This window comes from Homalodisca vitripennis, chromosome 5 (assembly GCF_021130785.1).
Source record: "Homalodisca vitripennis isolate AUS2020 chromosome 5, UT_GWSS_2.1, whole genome shotgun sequence".
In the NCBI taxonomy this organism is placed as follows: Eukaryota; Metazoa; Arthropoda; class Insecta; order Hemiptera; family Cicadellidae; genus Homalodisca; species Homalodisca vitripennis.
In genome coordinates this window covers 2,338,651-2,356,888 of record NC_060211.1, presented here as the reverse complement: position 1 = coordinate 2,356,888, position 18,238 = coordinate 2,338,651, and the positions used below count along the sequence as shown (strand labels likewise).

At 37.2% G+C, this 18,238-nt stretch overlaps 1 protein-coding gene across 4 annotated transcripts in view; it reads right to left on the bottom strand.

Annotated features, from left to right (window-relative positions):
- The window catches only part of LOC124361721, an 85,967-nt gene that overhangs the window by 46,302 nt on the left and 21,427 nt on the right, over positions 1 to 18,238 (bottom strand). For all 4 annotated transcript variants that reach the window (XM_046815648.1, XM_046815651.1, XM_046815649.1 and 1 more), the window contains exons 6-7: positions 1,768 to 1,973; positions 1,311 to 1,471 (exon numbers count right to left, since the gene is read on the bottom strand). In XM_046815648.1, coding sequence (XP_046671604.1) covers positions 1,311 to 1,471; positions 1,768 to 1,973 — 367 coding nt within the window. The remainder of the gene's footprint in view (positions 1 to 1,310; positions 1,472 to 1,767; positions 1,974 to 18,238) is intronic.

Genomic DNA, 18,238 nt, shown 5'->3' with positions numbered 1-18,238 from the left:
TTCTGCCACTGAAAGCATGACCCCGCTTTCTGAAACTTCATGGATAATACAAATCAAAGTAGGGTTCCATAGCTTTCAAGAACCATTTCCATAACAATTACACGCAATTTCAAGCTTCACATACGTAAACCAAGATGCAGATTACTTTAAAAATTAATTACTAGTGTTGAATATATTAGTGTGACGCATCCAACATGTTTATAATAAAATAAACTTAAAGATTCTCATGTCTAAATTGGATGTTCATTTATGTATTGTACCAATAAAGAACTTATAGGTATACGAAGTCCTCAGAATATTCTTTAAAAGAAGAAGCAATAATAGGCAAACACCAATCTAAAAAGGTAACTTTGGGAAATCTGTTAGAATTAAGAGTACTTAAACCAAAAACAAAAAAATGCATGAATTTTATTCTTAAGTTTTACCTTTAGAAAAAATATTGTAACGTGAGAACGAGATTGTTAAAGAGCAAACACAGTCCTAGTGGTAACTGATGATGTCGATGCGTTCTTTAGAATACTTAGGTCAAATATACTATAATAAATAATAAATTAAAAGAGAATAAATAACATAACAAGTTACTATCACACTATAGCCCATCATCCGACTTCAAAACCATTTCATATTTGGTTCGTAATTAATTACACTATTGTAATTGTCAATATTGTACGGCCAGTCGCAAATCTCATTAGCGCAAGCGTTAGCTCGTACAACTTGGAACTAACCGTAGTTATAACTATATTATTAGTAACAAAATGTGAACATTATCTACCAATTTTGCATATATAAAAAAATGTTACAAAAGAGAAACCTCCATTACCTTAGTTGCCAATTAAATACTTGGATATAACAAATGTTGGTACCTATCATGTTTAAAGTATGTATTTAAAGTAACAATATATTTTTTTTAATTTGTGTTTTAAACATTTAACAATGTAACTTCCATAGTCATAAACAGCTAATGATGTAAATTGGCTTTGTAAGAAACTCATTTGAAATTGACTTGAAAATTAGACTATAAAATGTTATGTTATTCATTCAAACATCCAATATTTCTTTTGATAATTTTTTATATACCACTCTTTTTTCTCGTATTAAAACTAATTGATACTGCCAGTTTTGTCTTGTTCATAACTTTATGAAATTACATGTAAATCTGTATAAAGAGTAACAGTTCCTGAAGGGTTGGCCGTAGAATATTCTATACTAAACAAAGTTCTGTCAAGCTAAGGCAGCAACGTCTTTGCGAGGACGAGAAACGTGTGAATATATGTAGCCTAGATGGGCAGTGTTAGAAGGTATAACATTACCGGCATCATTGTCTTGCTGACCGCTGACTTGAGTGGTTCTTGTTTCGTCAGCATAATCATTGACACTCAGCCAGCGCACCTCACAGCCCAGGCTGCCTGTGTTCGAGATCTCCAGCTGTTTGGTCAGCACCTTTGGGCTCCAGAACACCTGCGAACCGAACCTGTCTAATCTTATTTTCTTTACAACAGCCATTTTAGGAATGTCTTTAAAATTTCTGTATAAGAGGTATAATAACATTATTTATAGACTTGGATCTGAATAATATCCCATTGGTATAACCTGGCATATTAGACCAGGTTCGGTCTAATATGCCATTTCCAATGGCATACTAGTCTGTGAATATAATTGACAAATAATATCCGATATCCAAAACCACAAAATAATTTCAAATCTATGGCTTCCGAATAGTTGGGACAGTTAACCCCGTCCCCCAACGGTGGAGGAATAGGTGCTCACCTGATATAGGATGTGCTAAGGGAAGGTTTAGCTCTCGGCGTCAGCACTTCTACTCCCACACTGAGCTGACTCCTGGCTGAGTCATCTCTGCAGAACAGCAGTCGCACCTCCACCCTTGTATCCTCCACGTCATCCAGAGCTTCCAGAGTCAGCAACAGAGTCCAGCCATTGCCAGTTCTAGCTCTACTGGAGCCCTCCAACTCCACCTGGCCACCAGATTTTGTACTTATTATAGTCAGATGATATTTGAGAAGGTACTGCCCACCAGCTGATATTACGTGATCTGGTCAGTACCTAGCCTGCATGATCTGCTTTATTTCAATGTTGTCTGCAATATATATATATATATATATATATATATATATATATATATATATATATTTGTTTACGGTAACAGCTGACGATATTTGTCATATACATAAAACTTGCTTTAGTGTTAGGCGGAGGGTGTAGACGTGGGATTCAAACCCACCAGTCACCATCGGGTAATTTTCATACACGTCAGAGTACGGCATCTTTCAAGGCAAATAGTGTTTAAAAGATATTTGTACCTGGGACAGAGGCATTTATTAAATACGGTAGGATAGGGGTAATGGTGGACAGTGGTTGTTTAAAGGCAGCAAATCGAAGTGGTTAAATATTTATCTGTTATCTTACCATGTGGTAGTTATGTAATCGATAAAGTTCGGTTTTCTAAATCGGTAAAAAATACAATTTGAGGGCTTTAATTGGAAATAATAAAGTTCCTTTAGCGCATAATATGATTGTTTAAGGCAATAAGTAGGGCAATTCTAAGCTATTGACATAACAGACTGAAAATGTCCTCAAGTGGTTTAGTAACAGAATTTTCCATCTGCTAAATAATACTCCTAAGTACGTTTTGTATTTAGAAACCCGTAGTGAATAGGTACATTGTTAAATACGCTACGTTCAGCAGTACAAAGTGTTATCTCTTCCTCCAGTTAGGCTATCACATATCTATACTGTCACGTACATTTGGCAAAAGTTATAAAAACAAAGCAATACCGGTTCAGAGAATGGAGGGTCGAGAAACGGGCTGTAACATTGAGCTGAGTGGAGGACAGGCAACAACACAAAAACAATAAATTGATTTTGCTTAGCAAGCTCGAGGAATGCGACTTCTCCTAAACTGTACTGAGCTCTTGACTTTCATCTCGTCTCAGTTCCTTACTTCATGATAACCCGGATAGTTATCATAAAATTGGTAGTTAGAAACCGAGGAGAATTTATAAATATAAATTGTAAACCTCGGGGAAGGGATAAAACACTTATGAAACTTGCGAGAAAATTAGACCAATTCGTATTGATTTTCCAAAATATCCGGGTCTAGGTAGTATTAGGACTTACTGGCGTATTAAAAAGGAATTGAATGGAGAGGATTTTTATTATGGTTAAACGGTCAGGATTGACGAAACAAAATATACGAAACTTCCTTGGGCGTATACGTATACATTTATTAATTTAATTTTTAGAATTATGTAACTAAGGCAAATATTAGAGTCGCTTAACAAAATTACTGAACAGCCACTGCAGTTTCTAAATTTTAATTGTTCTGTATCTAGATTTATTACTGCGTGATGTTACAATTACTTGTTCTTTATGGTTTTATTACAAAATTATTCATATAATTTAGTATACTTATTTATAATAGTATGTATTTAATTCAAATACGATAGTTTTAGTTAGGATATGAGTTGAATCAAATTATATTTTAACGACACAATTATAAGCATTTTCTTATGTGAATAGTAAAGAGTAGTATACTTTGGCCGTTCCTGGGACAAAGCACCCGAGACCGGTTCTGGGACAAACCGTGTGAGACCGAGTCTGGGACAGAATTGTTAGAGAGCGACTAAGAGTGTGAGTATGGGTAGTCAGAACCGCGCCGCGCGAATCACCACGCATGTCATCGCTGTCCCGCCACCGCGCAGACACCACGCGTTGTTACTGTAAGTATACAAGCAATCGGCACGCGCCTCGTCATCGCCGCGCCGCGAGACTGCTGAACCGTCACCACCACCACGCCGTGTGAGACACCGCGTGTTGTTTCTATAAGTATATACAAACAATCGGTACGCGCCTCGTCACTGTCCAGTCACCGCCGCGCCGCCCGAGACACCGCACCTTACTCATCCCACTCACCCACCTTCTTCCTACTCCTCTTCCTTTCATAGTCAAATGTATTAATAATGCTATCATCCCTCCTTCCACTCATCCCACCCTCTTCCTACTCCTCTTCCTATTCTCATCCATCCATACCTCATCCTTTTCCATCGTCAATCGCCCATACAATAAGAGAGTAGCGAGCTCTATAATAATGGCGTTTTCTCCTACTAGCAAGCAAACAGCATTTCTCAATGCTACGGATGGTCTTCGAAGATCATCAGTCAAGAAATGTCCGAATTGTGGAGAAGAGGGTTACTGCATCTAACCTATCCCGCCACCAAAAAACAAAGAAGTGTATCCATACCTCTTCCTTTTCCATCGTCAATCGCCCATACAGTAAGAGAGTAGCCAGCTTTGTAATAATGGCGTTTTCTCCTGCTAGCAAGCAAACAGCATTTCTCAATGCTACGGATGGTCTTCGAAGATCATCAGTGAAGAAATGTCCGAATTGTGGAGCAGAGGTTACTGCATCTAACCTATCTCGCCACCAAAAAACAAAGAAGTGTATGTCAGCGTCAAATCCACCAGCTTATGCTTCTTCTAACGGATTCAATGAAAAACCTCCTTCGATGAAACAAGTATGTTCAAGGTGTGGTGCTGAAGTCAGGAACTCCTCCATGTCCCGCCATAAAAAAACAAAGAAATGCATGTCCACGTTAGACAGACAAACTCCGGATTTTGATATGTCTATGTTGGAAAACTACGCTGATGCTGTGAGTGACAATCAATTCCAGAACGTGATTGCTGATTTTGATATGTCTATGTTGCCAGAGTCCTATTCAAATCTCAGACCTGAAGAACAAGACGCGATTGCTGATTTTGATATGTCTATGTTGCCAGAGTCCTATTCAAATCTCAGACCTGAAGAACAAGACGCGATTGCTGATTTTGATTTGTCTATGTTAGACACTCCAGATTTCTATTCCAAAATTAGAACTATAATTGGTCCATCTACAGCTGACGCTCCAAAGTTTGAACCACCAGTAAAAAGGATACACCCCGATTCATTGAAAATTAAATCAATACTTGGTCCACCACCATTTGAAGTTCCGGATAAGTCAGACTATTCACTGCATATACCATATAGTCCTGTATACCATTCACCACTACATATCCCAGAGAGTCCAACATACAACGTGCTTAGTCCGACCGATGTACGTGCTCAAATAAAACCCCAAAAGAAACCATGTCCAAAATGCAGTAAGGAAATAACGGTTTCCAACATGGCTCGGCACCAAAAATCTCAGAAATGTGCCAGAAACCAGCATGGTATGACATATAACGAACGTCTGAAAAAGATGGAAATCAAACCAGCTCCTAAAAGTAAAATGTGTTGGATTTGTGAAACACCAATAGAGTCATCCAACTGGAACCGTCACAAACAATCGAAACGCCATATCCGTTTGTCAGCACTTCATGAAGGTCCTCGATACAGGAGTGAAATATTACCCATTACGAGACTGACACCAAGACTGCCGGCACCCACTCCAGACATCAACATGCTGGTAAAGAAATACCCAAAACGACCAAGGGAAGTCAAACAAGTACCGAAGGTCAATACAAACGACATAGCTCTTGAAGCGATGATCCGAAAACCGACTAGACCACAAAAGATTCCTACAGGTGTGAAAAAGATTATTAGTAAGACACCGACTAGTACAATTAATAGTGAGAATTCTATTAGCCCTACTATGAAAGAGAGACAGCTTCTTTCTGAAACAGGATCACCTTCAACACCTCATCTGGTTCCAGTACGTACTCCAGAGGAGTCACAGACAATACTTTATGAAATATCAGAAGTCCAGTCGGCATTCACGGGAAGATTGAAAACGTATGTGATTATGAACAAACGTGGGATCAAAGATCCAAAAATGTTTCTTGGGATATGCAAACCACTCGTTGTTGAAAAACTTCAGGAAGCTGTAAAAGAAAAAAAATCTTAAGGTAAACATGGTTTATCATGCTGAATTCAAGAAAATGATAAACGATGTGGAGGTGACTCAAGTCATGAACTTTAAAACAAAAAATGAAATTCTTTACTCGACAACGCCTCTGTCTGACTATTATAACTCAGCAAAACTTAAGATGTTGGTTGAGATGGAGGAGTTTGAGGCAAACGGTTCTCAATGGTCACTAAAAAGTTTGAAAGACTTGGAGATCAGAGTCAACCGATACGTTCCTTTTCACGGATCCAGCTATGTGGTTCTACCAAAACAGATTCAATCCAAAAAGGCTGTTATTAATGTAAAAAACGAAGATCAGAAATGTTTTATGTGGTCTATTCTGGCAGCTTTACATCCAGTTAAGGTTCATCCAGAAAGAATCAGCAATTACGAACCTTTCAAACGAGAGCTGCTTCATGCACTAGCAACTTGCGAATGCCCCATGAAACTTGATGATATAGCAAAGTTTGAAAGACGTAGTGGAATTTCTGTTAATGTCTATGCTTATGATGACAAGTTCGATATATTCCCGCTGAGAATAACTGATAACGAAATGGAAAAACATGTTAATCTACTGTTTATCAGAGAAAAAACAAACACTCACTACTGCTGGATCAAAGATATGTCCCGTTTGGTTAGTTCAAAGATCTCACGAAATGGACATAAGATGTGGGTATGCAATAGGTGTTTGCAACACTTTACGAGAGAGGATTTACTCATCAAGCATAGAGAAGACTGTAACACACACGATGCTGTGAAATTGGAACTACCAGAGCCAGGAACTGTAATTAGATTTAAAGATTTCAATTGCTCAATGAGAGTGCCCTTTGTGTATTACGCAGACTTTGAATGCTGTCTAGCACCTATTTCAACATGTCAACCGTGTAAAGTGGATTGTAATGGTAATCATCAGTCGTTCACTATTAAATATTAGAAACATAATGCCATTTCCTTCTGTATGTATGGGGTGTCAGAGGACGGCTTTTCCAAACCACCGATTAAATACTTTGGAGACGATGCTGCACATGTATTTGTAAAATAATTGATTGAGGAGTCGATAAGGATTAATGAACTTTACAAGAGTGAAGCAATAGTCCCCATGCAGTTGATGACAAAAGAGCAACAGGAAATGTTTGAATCTACTACTACGTGTCATATCTGTGGAAATTGTCTTGGTGATGATCGTGTTAGAGACCATAACCATTTGACGGGTTTGTTTAGAGGAGCAGCTCACAACAAGTGTAACATCAATTTCAAAAAACCTAGGTTCATTCCTGTTTTCATTCATAATTTAGCAGGTTACGACACTCACCTATTCATTAAAGAGTTTGGTAAGTTCCAAAATCGCATATCATTGATACCCAACAACGAGGAGCGGTACATTTCCTTTACGGTCAGTGTGGAAGGTGGAATTGAACTACGATTCATCGATTCATTCAAGTTCATGTCACAAAGTCTCGATAGGTTGGCAAAGAATCTGACTAGATCTCAATTCAAACACATCGCAACATATTACAATGGTAAGGACCTCAATTTATTGCTACGAAAAGGAGTGTACCCTTACGACTACATGGACAGTATAGAAAAATATAGTGAAACATCACTACCTAGTCAAGAAGAATTTTACAATAGACTGAATAAACAACACATAACAAATGAAGATTACAAACATGCGTGCGATGTATGGACCGCCTTTAACATTCAGAACATGAAAGAATATACAATGCTATATAACGAAACCGATGTCTTGCTGCTTGCAGATGTTATGGAGAACTTCAGGGATGTATGTCTCAATACATACAAATTAGATCCTGCATGGTATTTCACAGCACCTGGGTTGGCTTGGAACGCAATGCTAAAAATTACAAAAGTCGAACTGTCCCTATTGACTGACATCGATATAGTACTCATGGTTGAAAAGGGTATTCGTGGTGGTATTTCACAGTGTTCTCATCGATATGCGAAGGTAAACAATCCCTACATGAAAGACTACGACAAATCGAAACCAAACAACTACCTCATGTACTTGGATGCAAACAATCTGTATGGGTGGGCAATGTCTGTAAAACTACCATATGCAAACTTTCAGTGGAGCAGTACAGACATCGATGTAATGAAAGTTAGTGACGATTCACCCACAGGCTACATATTAGAAGTTGATTTGGAATATCCTGAAGAACTACACGACGTACACTCTGATCTACCTCTCGCTCCAGAACGTAGAGTCCCACCAGGATCGAAAATGGCAAAGCTTCTGACAACTCTCTACGGCAAACAAAAGTATGTCGTACACTACAAAAATTTAAAGCTTTATTTGAGTCTGGGTATGAAACTAAAACATGTTCATAGAATTCTTAGTTTCAGTCAAAGCAATTTGTTGCAACCGTACATTAATCTGAATACCATGGAGCGTACAAAGGCGAAAAATGATTTTGAGAAAGACTTTTTCAAACTTATGAACAATTCAGTTTTTGGAAAAACTATGGAAAATATGAGAAATCGTGTGGACATTCGTTTGGGTACTAAGTTCAAATTAGTGGAAAGATGGGTTAGCAAACCGAACTTTAAGAGTCGAACCATCTTTACAGAAAACCTAGTTGCTGTACATTTTAGTAAGAAAAAACTTTTGTTAAATAAACCTATTTACGTAGGTATGAGTATTCTAGACATATCAAAGACACTGATGTATGATTTCCACTACAATGTAATGAAAGAGAAGTATGGATCTAATATAAAAATGGTGTACACCGATACCGATTCCCTGATATATGACATCAAAACGAAAAACTTCTATGAAGACATGAAACATTTAATTGGATTATTTGATACAAGTGACTACCCAAACCCCAACCAATATGGGCTTCCCCACGTAAACAAAAAAGTTCTGGGTAAAATGAAAGATGAACTTAATGGTCGAATCATGCGAGAGTTTGTAGGACTACGATCCAAGATGTATGCGAGCAATATAGAAGACAACCATTTCATAAAGAGGTCTAAGAGCGTGAAAAAAGCTGTAGTTGAAAATGAAATTACCTTTAGCAACTATAAAGACTGTTTGTTTAGTAACATCGAGCACTACAAAACGATGAATACAATTCGGAGTCAAGCACACAATCTCTACAGTGTAGAACACCATAAAGTGGTACTTTCATCAAAGGACGACAAGCGTTTCGTACTCGAAGACAATATCCGAACCCTAGCATGGGGTCATCATAGAATATGCGAAAACTGTTAAATTGTAAATTTATGTAAGAGAACATACTATGGAAATTCAAGTGTATTGCAGAGAGAAATTCGAAGACCAATTTTTACCTAGACCGTTACGGTGTCTTATTGTAGAACCGTCTGGGTGTGGTAAAACGAACTTGTTATTGAATTTCATTTACAACAAAGATGGAGTTCCGTTCAAGAATCTATACGTGTTTAGTCGTTCAATAGAACAACCTGCATATGTAGATCTGCGTGAACAATACAGTAGATTAGAAAAAACCTAAGAAGACACATAGCGTTTTTCTATTCGTCCTGTCAAGATCTCATTTCTATCGATGACTGCAAACCAAACTCACTTGTGGTATTCGATGACTGCCTCCTAGCAGAGCAAACTAAAATCAAAGACTATTTCATTAGAGGACGTCATAAAGGGATTTCTTGTGTCTACCTGAGTCAGAGCTATGGTCGGGTTGATATGCAGGTCATACGAAACAATGTTAATCTGTTGTGTCTGTTTACAATGAACAAGTACTATACAAAGAGAGTGTTCCAGGACTTTGTAGGTTCTGACATGACTTTCAACCAATTTGAGGCTCTCTGTTTTGAGTGCTGGAAAACACCTCATGGATTCATATCTATTAATACTACAGCTAAACCACAAAAAAGGAAATACATGTGCAATTTAAAAAGGAAACTAAGTGTTGAATAATACTTCGCTGTACAACGTACCAGTATAAACGTAATTTGACGTTTAAGTATAAACGTAATTTGACGTTTAAGTATAAACGTAATTTGAAGTTTAAGTATAAACGTAATTTGACGTTCATAAACGTAATTTGACGTTCAAGTATAAACGTAATTTGACGTTCATAAACGTAATTTGACGTTCAAGTATAAACGTAATTTGACGTTCATAAACGTAATTTGACGTTCAAGTATAAACGTAATTTGATGTTCAAGTATAAACGTAATTTGACGTTCAAGTATAAACGTAATTTGACGTTCAAATATAAACGTAATGTGACGTTCATAAACGTAATTTGACGTTTATAAACGTAATTTGACGTTCATAAATGTAATTTGACGTTCATAAACGTAATTTGACGTTCATAAACGTAATTTGACGTTCATAAACGTAATTTGACGTTTAAGTATAAACGTAATTTGACGTTCATAAACGTAATTTGACGTTCAAGTATAAACGTAACTTGACGTTCCAGTGTAAACGTGACTTTAAAGATTTGAAGAATAACTCTGTATCTATTACTATAAGTATACAACATGGCGAATTAACTAGATGCTAAAGAAGCAAGGCGACTTGAAAAAATTCAGAGTGTCTTGGCAGCAAAGTTCAAACGTGCTGAACAGGATGAATTAAAAAACTTCTCAAACAAAAATACTATATCATCAAATGCTAATGAGACGTCTGCCAATCATAACATATCAATAACACATGATCGACCGCTCACTGTTTCTAAAGCTAGAAAGTTGGATGAGTTAAACCGGAAATTACAAAGTGAGTTTGCTCAGACCCATTTCAAAGAGTTAGAAGATGTTCGTGAAAATGAGAAAAAGTACGAACCAATCACCAGAGCCATTAGGGAACAACAACATAGAGAATTGGAAACACAAGTCAAAACCGTATGAAACAGTTGGTAAGATTTCAGCCTCAAGCATCAGATCGTCGAACGTTTGAGGATGTAGATTACGATGATGAGCCAGAAGTACAACCTCAAGAGCAATCGATGAAACAGTTGATGGATTCTAAAGTAGTAACACTTGGTTCTCTAGGAGCCCGAAACCTTCCAAAATCCAACGACAAGCAGTTTGGTATTTGGTACGATGAAAATCTAGAGCAGCCGATGATCGGTTCCGAACCGATTACATTTGATTATGATGATATTATATTAATCAGCTCTCAAAAGAAATACAAAGGGACTGAGGGTCTTTGGAGATTGTCGACGAAAAACAATATAGTAGAGAAGGATCTGTACACCGATGAAGACTGGAACTCTTACAAGGACATGTTGGTGAGGACAAACTCGCTTTTCCAAAGAAACAATCCCAAAAGTAGTCGTCCCAAATCAAGTCAAGGACTAAAGTGGAAACATATGATAAAACCTATTTGGGATGAGTTGGTGAATGGAAAAGTGGCAACAATTGGTTCAGGGTTAAAGGTTTACAATGAAAGTCCGGTCGAATATAAGTACATAAAGAACTTCAAAGACCTCATTGACAGGTTACACTACATTCAAGCGCAGGAAGAAGCTGGGAACAACAACTTTCATAATGAAAAACTGTCTGTGGTTGATTTCCTTCACGATGAAATGGAAGACCTAATTGCTACACCTAAAGGGTTGAAGTACCTAGTCAGATGTTTGTCTGTTTTGCCTGAACATGTTATAGAAGGTAAAGGGCTTTTGAACGACACCATTAACAAGTTACCATTCGAGTTACATGCGCCCAAGAACTGGAATCTTGATACGTACAACTACTGTGGGCCCGGCACCCAGCTTGACAAAAGACTTGCTAGGGGAGATAAGGGAATTAACCCCCTCGATGAAGCTTGTAAGAAGCATGATATATGGTATAGGGATCATAAAAACACAGAAGACAGGTGGGAGGCGGACAAAATATTACAAAAGAAAGCTTGGGTTACCTCAGATGATGCTGACTTGAATGAGCGTATGGTCGGCCTAGCAACAACAGGAGGAATGTGGTTGAAACGTAAACTCGGTATGGGGTTAGGAACTTCAGGATGTATCTACCCATCAGATATATAAAGCAATGAAAGCAAATATTTTTTACCCTATATATAAGAGAGGATATATTAGAACAGTGATCAGTGGTAAAACCAGTGATGGAGAAACTGTATATTGAATTTTCGAGCGGTATAGCAAGAAGTGAGTATAGAACTGCAATGCCAGTTTCAGAGCTCAACTTCAATGCACCCAACAACAATACAACATTCAAACTGGATCATGGAGACGCATTTTATGATTCACGCATAATGTACCACATTCAAGGAAAGTATGTGCAAAAATCTGATGGATCTGATTATCAAACTAACTCTACCGTCAAACTGGTAGACAACTTCGCGGCCTTCTTGTTTTCAAGAATAGAGCTGAGGAAATACAATACATTGATCGACACAGTAGAACTCCCCGGCATCACCAGCACTATAAAGGGGATTGTTAGTTACAGTAACACTGAAAAACAAACACTCTCAAGTAGTGGTTCCTCATCATCGTTTACAGGAGGTGGGAAGTTTGAGGCACTCGGCACACTTGGGCATTTAGGATTAGGGTTCTTTGACCACCTACGTTACCCGATGTACAAGGGAGGTTTTGAAATCACATTTACTAGGAATGAAGATAATGATGCGTTGTTTCACTGGAAAGGGGCAGGCTCCACAGCAACGGATCCTGGCGATGGGAAAATTGTGATAGAGTCGTTTGTGTTACGAGTCCCCATAGTCGATTATACCAGCACTTCCAAAATCCAGTTAATTGATGGTTTGAAACATTTGAGTGACAAGGATGTTTTAGTCTACAACTTCTTTCAATGGCAATGCATCGACAAAAGAGGGGTGTTCGGGTCATCGTTCAGCTTCGATATTACAAGTGTTTACAGAAATGTGTACAATCCTAGATTTGTTATAATCGCACTTCAAACAAACAGAACAAACACCCAGGCAAAAGATCCTAGTAGATTTGACAGCTGCAAAATCAAAAAAGTGTTTGTGAAAATTAATGGAGAAAGGTACCCTCAGGAATTGCAGAATTTTGATATTACTAATGGTATATACAGGATCATGTACGATCAGTACCTAGGGTTCCGAAAAATAAACTTCGGAGACAATAACGTGTTAGTAAACCTGAAAGAATTTATTGATAACTCACCTTTGGTTGTAATTGACACACATCTACATCAACCAACAACAGACAGATCTCGAAGTGACATTCAGATTGAATTAGATTTTGTAAAAGCTATTGCATCTCCACAGGGGAGCAGCGGCACCACAGCATATGTTGTCGTTGTATCTGAGGCACATTTCTCATATGACATTACTCGAAACATAATCAAATTCCTGTAGAAACAAATAAAAAAAACAAACAAACAAAGAAAGTACAATAAAAATGATTTATTTTTTTCATTAGTAAGGGCAATTATTGTTTTCATGTCAGTGTTTTGTATATAAGAAAGCATATAGAATGGAAAGTCAGTATAATTATACAGTTCGGCTATCCGAAGGTCAAAAACGTAAGCTTCGTACAGCGTACAAAAGACGGAAACCTACAGTAATCAGATTATCTAATGAACAGCTGTCTCACGGAAGTGATCGTATACTTCTTTCTGGAGAGCAACACAAAGCCGTTTCTAGAGCTGTTAAGAACAAAAAAGGTTTACAATTGCTTCTAAGTTACAACCAACTCGTATCTAATAAACAAGGAGGGTTTTTGAAGGAAATTATGGAAATGGTGGATTCGTCAGTTCCTGGAGGTAAACGCTTCATCTCTCCATTAATAAGAAGAAAGTTGGCTCCTTTACTGAGAGAAAAATTTATACCTTGGTTAAAGAGTTCAGTCGATGAGGAGAAAAAGACACCATTATTGAAAAAGACCCTACGGGTAGAGGGTTGAAACGTCGTATTGGTCGGAAGCTTGATGCATTGTTGTCTGTGAATAAAAAAAAGAGATCTTCCCGCTGTCTCTTGGTGAAATAGAAAAATTAGCAGGTATATTAAACATTAATGAGTTTAGAGGTGTTTTCATGCGACAGTTACTTCCAGACAAACCTACAAATATTGAACGTGGTATTGTAAATCTTGGCGACCTTTCATCTGATGGTACTCACTGGACGTGTTATGTGAAACGTGGTGAAAAGAAATTCTATTTTGATTCATATGGCGATGTCAATCCTCCAATAGAAGTAGTCAGGTATTTGGGGTCAAAAGGGTTGGTTTATAACTCAGAGCGTATTCAGGGGTTTGACGATCCTCCTATCTGTGGACATTTGTGCCTGGAGGTTCTACGACGAGATTCAGCTGGTGAGGACTGGGAACATATTCTTCGTAATATAAGAAACAATAAAAATGCATGGAAACCGTGGTTTTATTTTCAACAGATTTGGAGAAGAAATTGAAATTGGATCAATACCTACTCAACCCAATTCAGACCCTTCTCCTGACGAGATAATTGAGCTTGCAAGTGATGTATCAAAAGTCTCACAAGATTTATCCGAAGTCAAGAAATTATTGGAATCGCATTTGGTAAAATCGGAGAAAATAATAAATGCGATCGAGATTGTCCCCACTAGTACCGTAAATGGTGAAAAGATATGGGGCAGCTTCCTACTGAAAAACCACCAGAGAATTGGTCAAGTGAGCAAAGCAGTGGCGCCATATGATGAGGTTGTCAAAGTTCAATTGAGTGAATTAGAAGGCAAGATATACATCATGCAGAAAAAATTCAACAACGAAATAAAAAATATATGGAAAGAGGTTTTGAAGACTTCCATGATGGTAGTAAATTCATCTAAAACTTGTATAGAATTATAAGTATATAAACAAATGCAACCATGCCATTACTCAAACTAACTGGAACTGAGTCTGTACTGACTCTCCATCTAGAACACTCCATCCACTTGGATCCAAACGCAGAGTATTATATGGCTCTTGTTGGATTTTACTCTGAGAACAACATATACAACTTGTTGCAACATGCAAAAGTCTATTTTTGGGACTTGGAAATACATTTCATTCCGAAACCACTGATACTTCAATGTGGTTACTGGACCATTGAAAAACTTGAAAAGAGTTTCAGAGATTACATACAGTCGTTGAATCTTAGTATAAATTCTGACGATTTCAAGATCTTTAAAGATGGTGACAAAATATCAATTAATTCTCCAATTAAATTCTACTTGGATAAAACCGTTAGTGATCTCTTAAGTTTTGAAAAATCTGATGCAACAAACTTACAAAAAGAATCGTCTTACTTCAACTCAAATGAAAACGTAATTGCATCGAATCCACCGAATCTCAGAGCCGTTGATGTCATCGAGGTACACTGCAATATTGTCAACAACAGTCTTGTCAATCATGATGTTCACTCTCACAAACATTTGGAGACAGCAATCCTCTACTCCTTTTCCCCTAATGTACCACACGGCTACAAAATATCTCAATCACCTCAAGAAAAACACTACATACCTCTTCGGAGCGGTTTACGAAAGATTCAACAGATCACAATCACACTTGTAGACCAAAACAACCAACTGCTCCAGAACAACCATGTAAACAACATCGTCTATTTAGATCTGATCAGTAAATCACAAACACATACATACTCAAAATTGTGGTAAATAAACACACGCGTGGTGTCTGCGCGGTGGCGGGACAGCGATGACATGCGTGGTGATTCGCGCGGCGCGGTTCTGACTACCCATACTCACACTCTTAGTCGCTCTCTAACAATTCTGTCCCAGACTCGGTCTCACACGGTTTGTCCCAGAACCGGTCTCGGGTGCTTTGTCCCAGGAACGGCCAAAGTATACTACTGTAAAGGATACCGTTAATTTCTTGATCATTGTAAAACTTGGTGTAGCCTGCTTGTTTTACCTATTGTACTTGTATTGTAATAATCCAAGATTTGACGTAAGCTATTCGATTACCAAGACGATGGTAGCCTGCACGTTTTACCTATTATACTTGTATTGTAATAATATAAGACGTGTTTTATTTTGTTCATCTTAAGTATTGTACTTGTATTTTAATACTCCAAGACTTGATGTAGCCTCCTCGTTTTACCTATTATACTTTTATTGTATAATAGGTTTTACCTATTATACTTTTATAATAGAAGACGTGTTTTATTTTGTTCATCTTAAGTATTGTACTTGTATTTTAATACTCCAAGACTTGGTGTAGCCTGCTCGTTTTACCTATTATACTTGTATTGTAATAATAGAAGACGTATTTTAGTGTTTTCAATTTAAGTATTGTACTTGTATTTTAATAATCCAAGACTTGATGTAGCCTGCTCGTTTTACATTATTGTACTTGTATTGTAATAATAGAAGACGTATTTTAGTGTTTTCATTTTAAGTATTGTACTTGTATTGTAATATTCCAAGACTTGATGTAGCCTATTCGTTTTACTTATTGTACTTGTATTGTAATAATCCAAGACGATGTAGCCAGTTTGTTTTACCTATTATACTTGTATTCTAATAATCCAAGACTTGATGTAGCCTGCTCGTTTTACATATTGTACTTGTATTGTAATAATCCAATACTTGGTGTAGCCTGCTCGTTTTACATTATTGTACTTGTATTGTAATAATAGAAGACGTATTTTAGTGTTTTCATTTTAAGTATTGTACTTGTATTGTAATATATTCCAAGACTTGATGTAGCCTGCTTGTTTTACCTATTATACTTGTATTGTAATAATCCAAGACTTGATGTAGCCAGTTTGTTTTACCTATTGTACTTGTATTGTAATAATCCAAGACTTGATGTAGCCTGCTTGTTTTACCTATTATACTTGTATTGTAATAATCCAAGACTTGATGTAGCCAGTTTGTTTTACCTATTATACTTGTATTCTAATAATCCAAGACTTGATGTAGCCTGCTCGTTTTACATATTGTACTTGTATTGTAATAATCCAATACTTGGTGTAGCCTGCCTTAGACATTTGGCCTTGTTTGTGCATCAAGAAAATGTAGCCTACATCACACGATGAAAGAAGCCTACTTGTGTCAAAATACAAACTAAATTAATTTTATAACAGTCTTTATATTAATAAAACGTTAATACATTTAAAGTTGTATACTTTATATATATATATATATATATATATATATATATATATATATAAAGCGCTCTGTGGTGTAATGGTAGCAACATTCACCCCGGCAAGTGAGAGATCCGGGTTCGACTCCCGGCGGAGCAAGTACTTTTTTGCGATTCAATGTTTATTGAAATTAAATAAGGCTACTGCCATTTTATACAGTTTAATGTAAATAAAAAGTCGTTTGACAGGTATTTGGTCTTCCGATCATATGTTAGTTTGCTTATTTAAACGCATTATGTGACAGATACGGCCAAATACAAAATAATTGAATCGGAAAAAGTAAGCGCTCTGTGGTGTAATGGTAGCACATTCACCCGGCAAGTAGAGAGATCCGGGTTCGACTCCCGGCGGAGCAAGTACTTTTTGCGATTCAATAACTAATTGAAATTAAATAAGGCTATAGCCATTTATACAGTTTAATGTAAATAAAAGTCGTTTGACAGGTATTTGGTCTTCCGATCATATGTTAGTTTGCTTATTTAAACGCATATGTGACAGATACGGCCAAATACAAAATAATTGAATCGGAAAAGTAAGCGCTCTGTGGTGTAATGGTAGGTCACATTCACCCCCAGTGCAAGTGAGAGATCCGGGTTCGACTCCCCGCGGAGCAAGTACTTTTGCGATCAATGTTTATCTTGAAATTTAAATAAGGCTATTGGCCATTTAGTAAATAAAAGTCGTTTGAAACAGGTATTTGGTCTTCCGATCATATGTTAGTTTGCGCTTATTTAAACGCATATGTGACAGATACGGCCAAATACAAAATAATTGAATCGGAACAAGTAAGCGCTCTGTGGTGTAATGGTAGCACATTCACCCCCGGCAAGTGAGAGATCCGGTTCGACTCCCGGCGGAGCAAGTACTTTTTGCGATTCAATGTTTTATTTGAAATTAAATAAGGCTATTGCCATTTATACAGTTTAATGTAAATAAAAGTCGTTTGACAGGTATTTGGTCTTCCGATCATATGTTAGTTTGCTTATTTAAACGCATATGTGACTGATACGGCCAAATACAAAATAAATTGAATCGGAAAAAGTAAGCGCTCTGGTGGTGTAATGGTAGCACATTCACCCGGCAAGTGAGAGATTCCGGGTTCGACTCCCGGCGGAGCAAGTACTTTTTTGCGATTCAATGTTTTATTGAAATTAAATAAGGCTATTGCCATTTATACAGTTTAATGTAAATAAAAGTCGTTTGACAAGGTATTTTTTCTTCCGATCATATGTTAGTTTGCTTAATTAAACGCATATGTGACAGCTAATA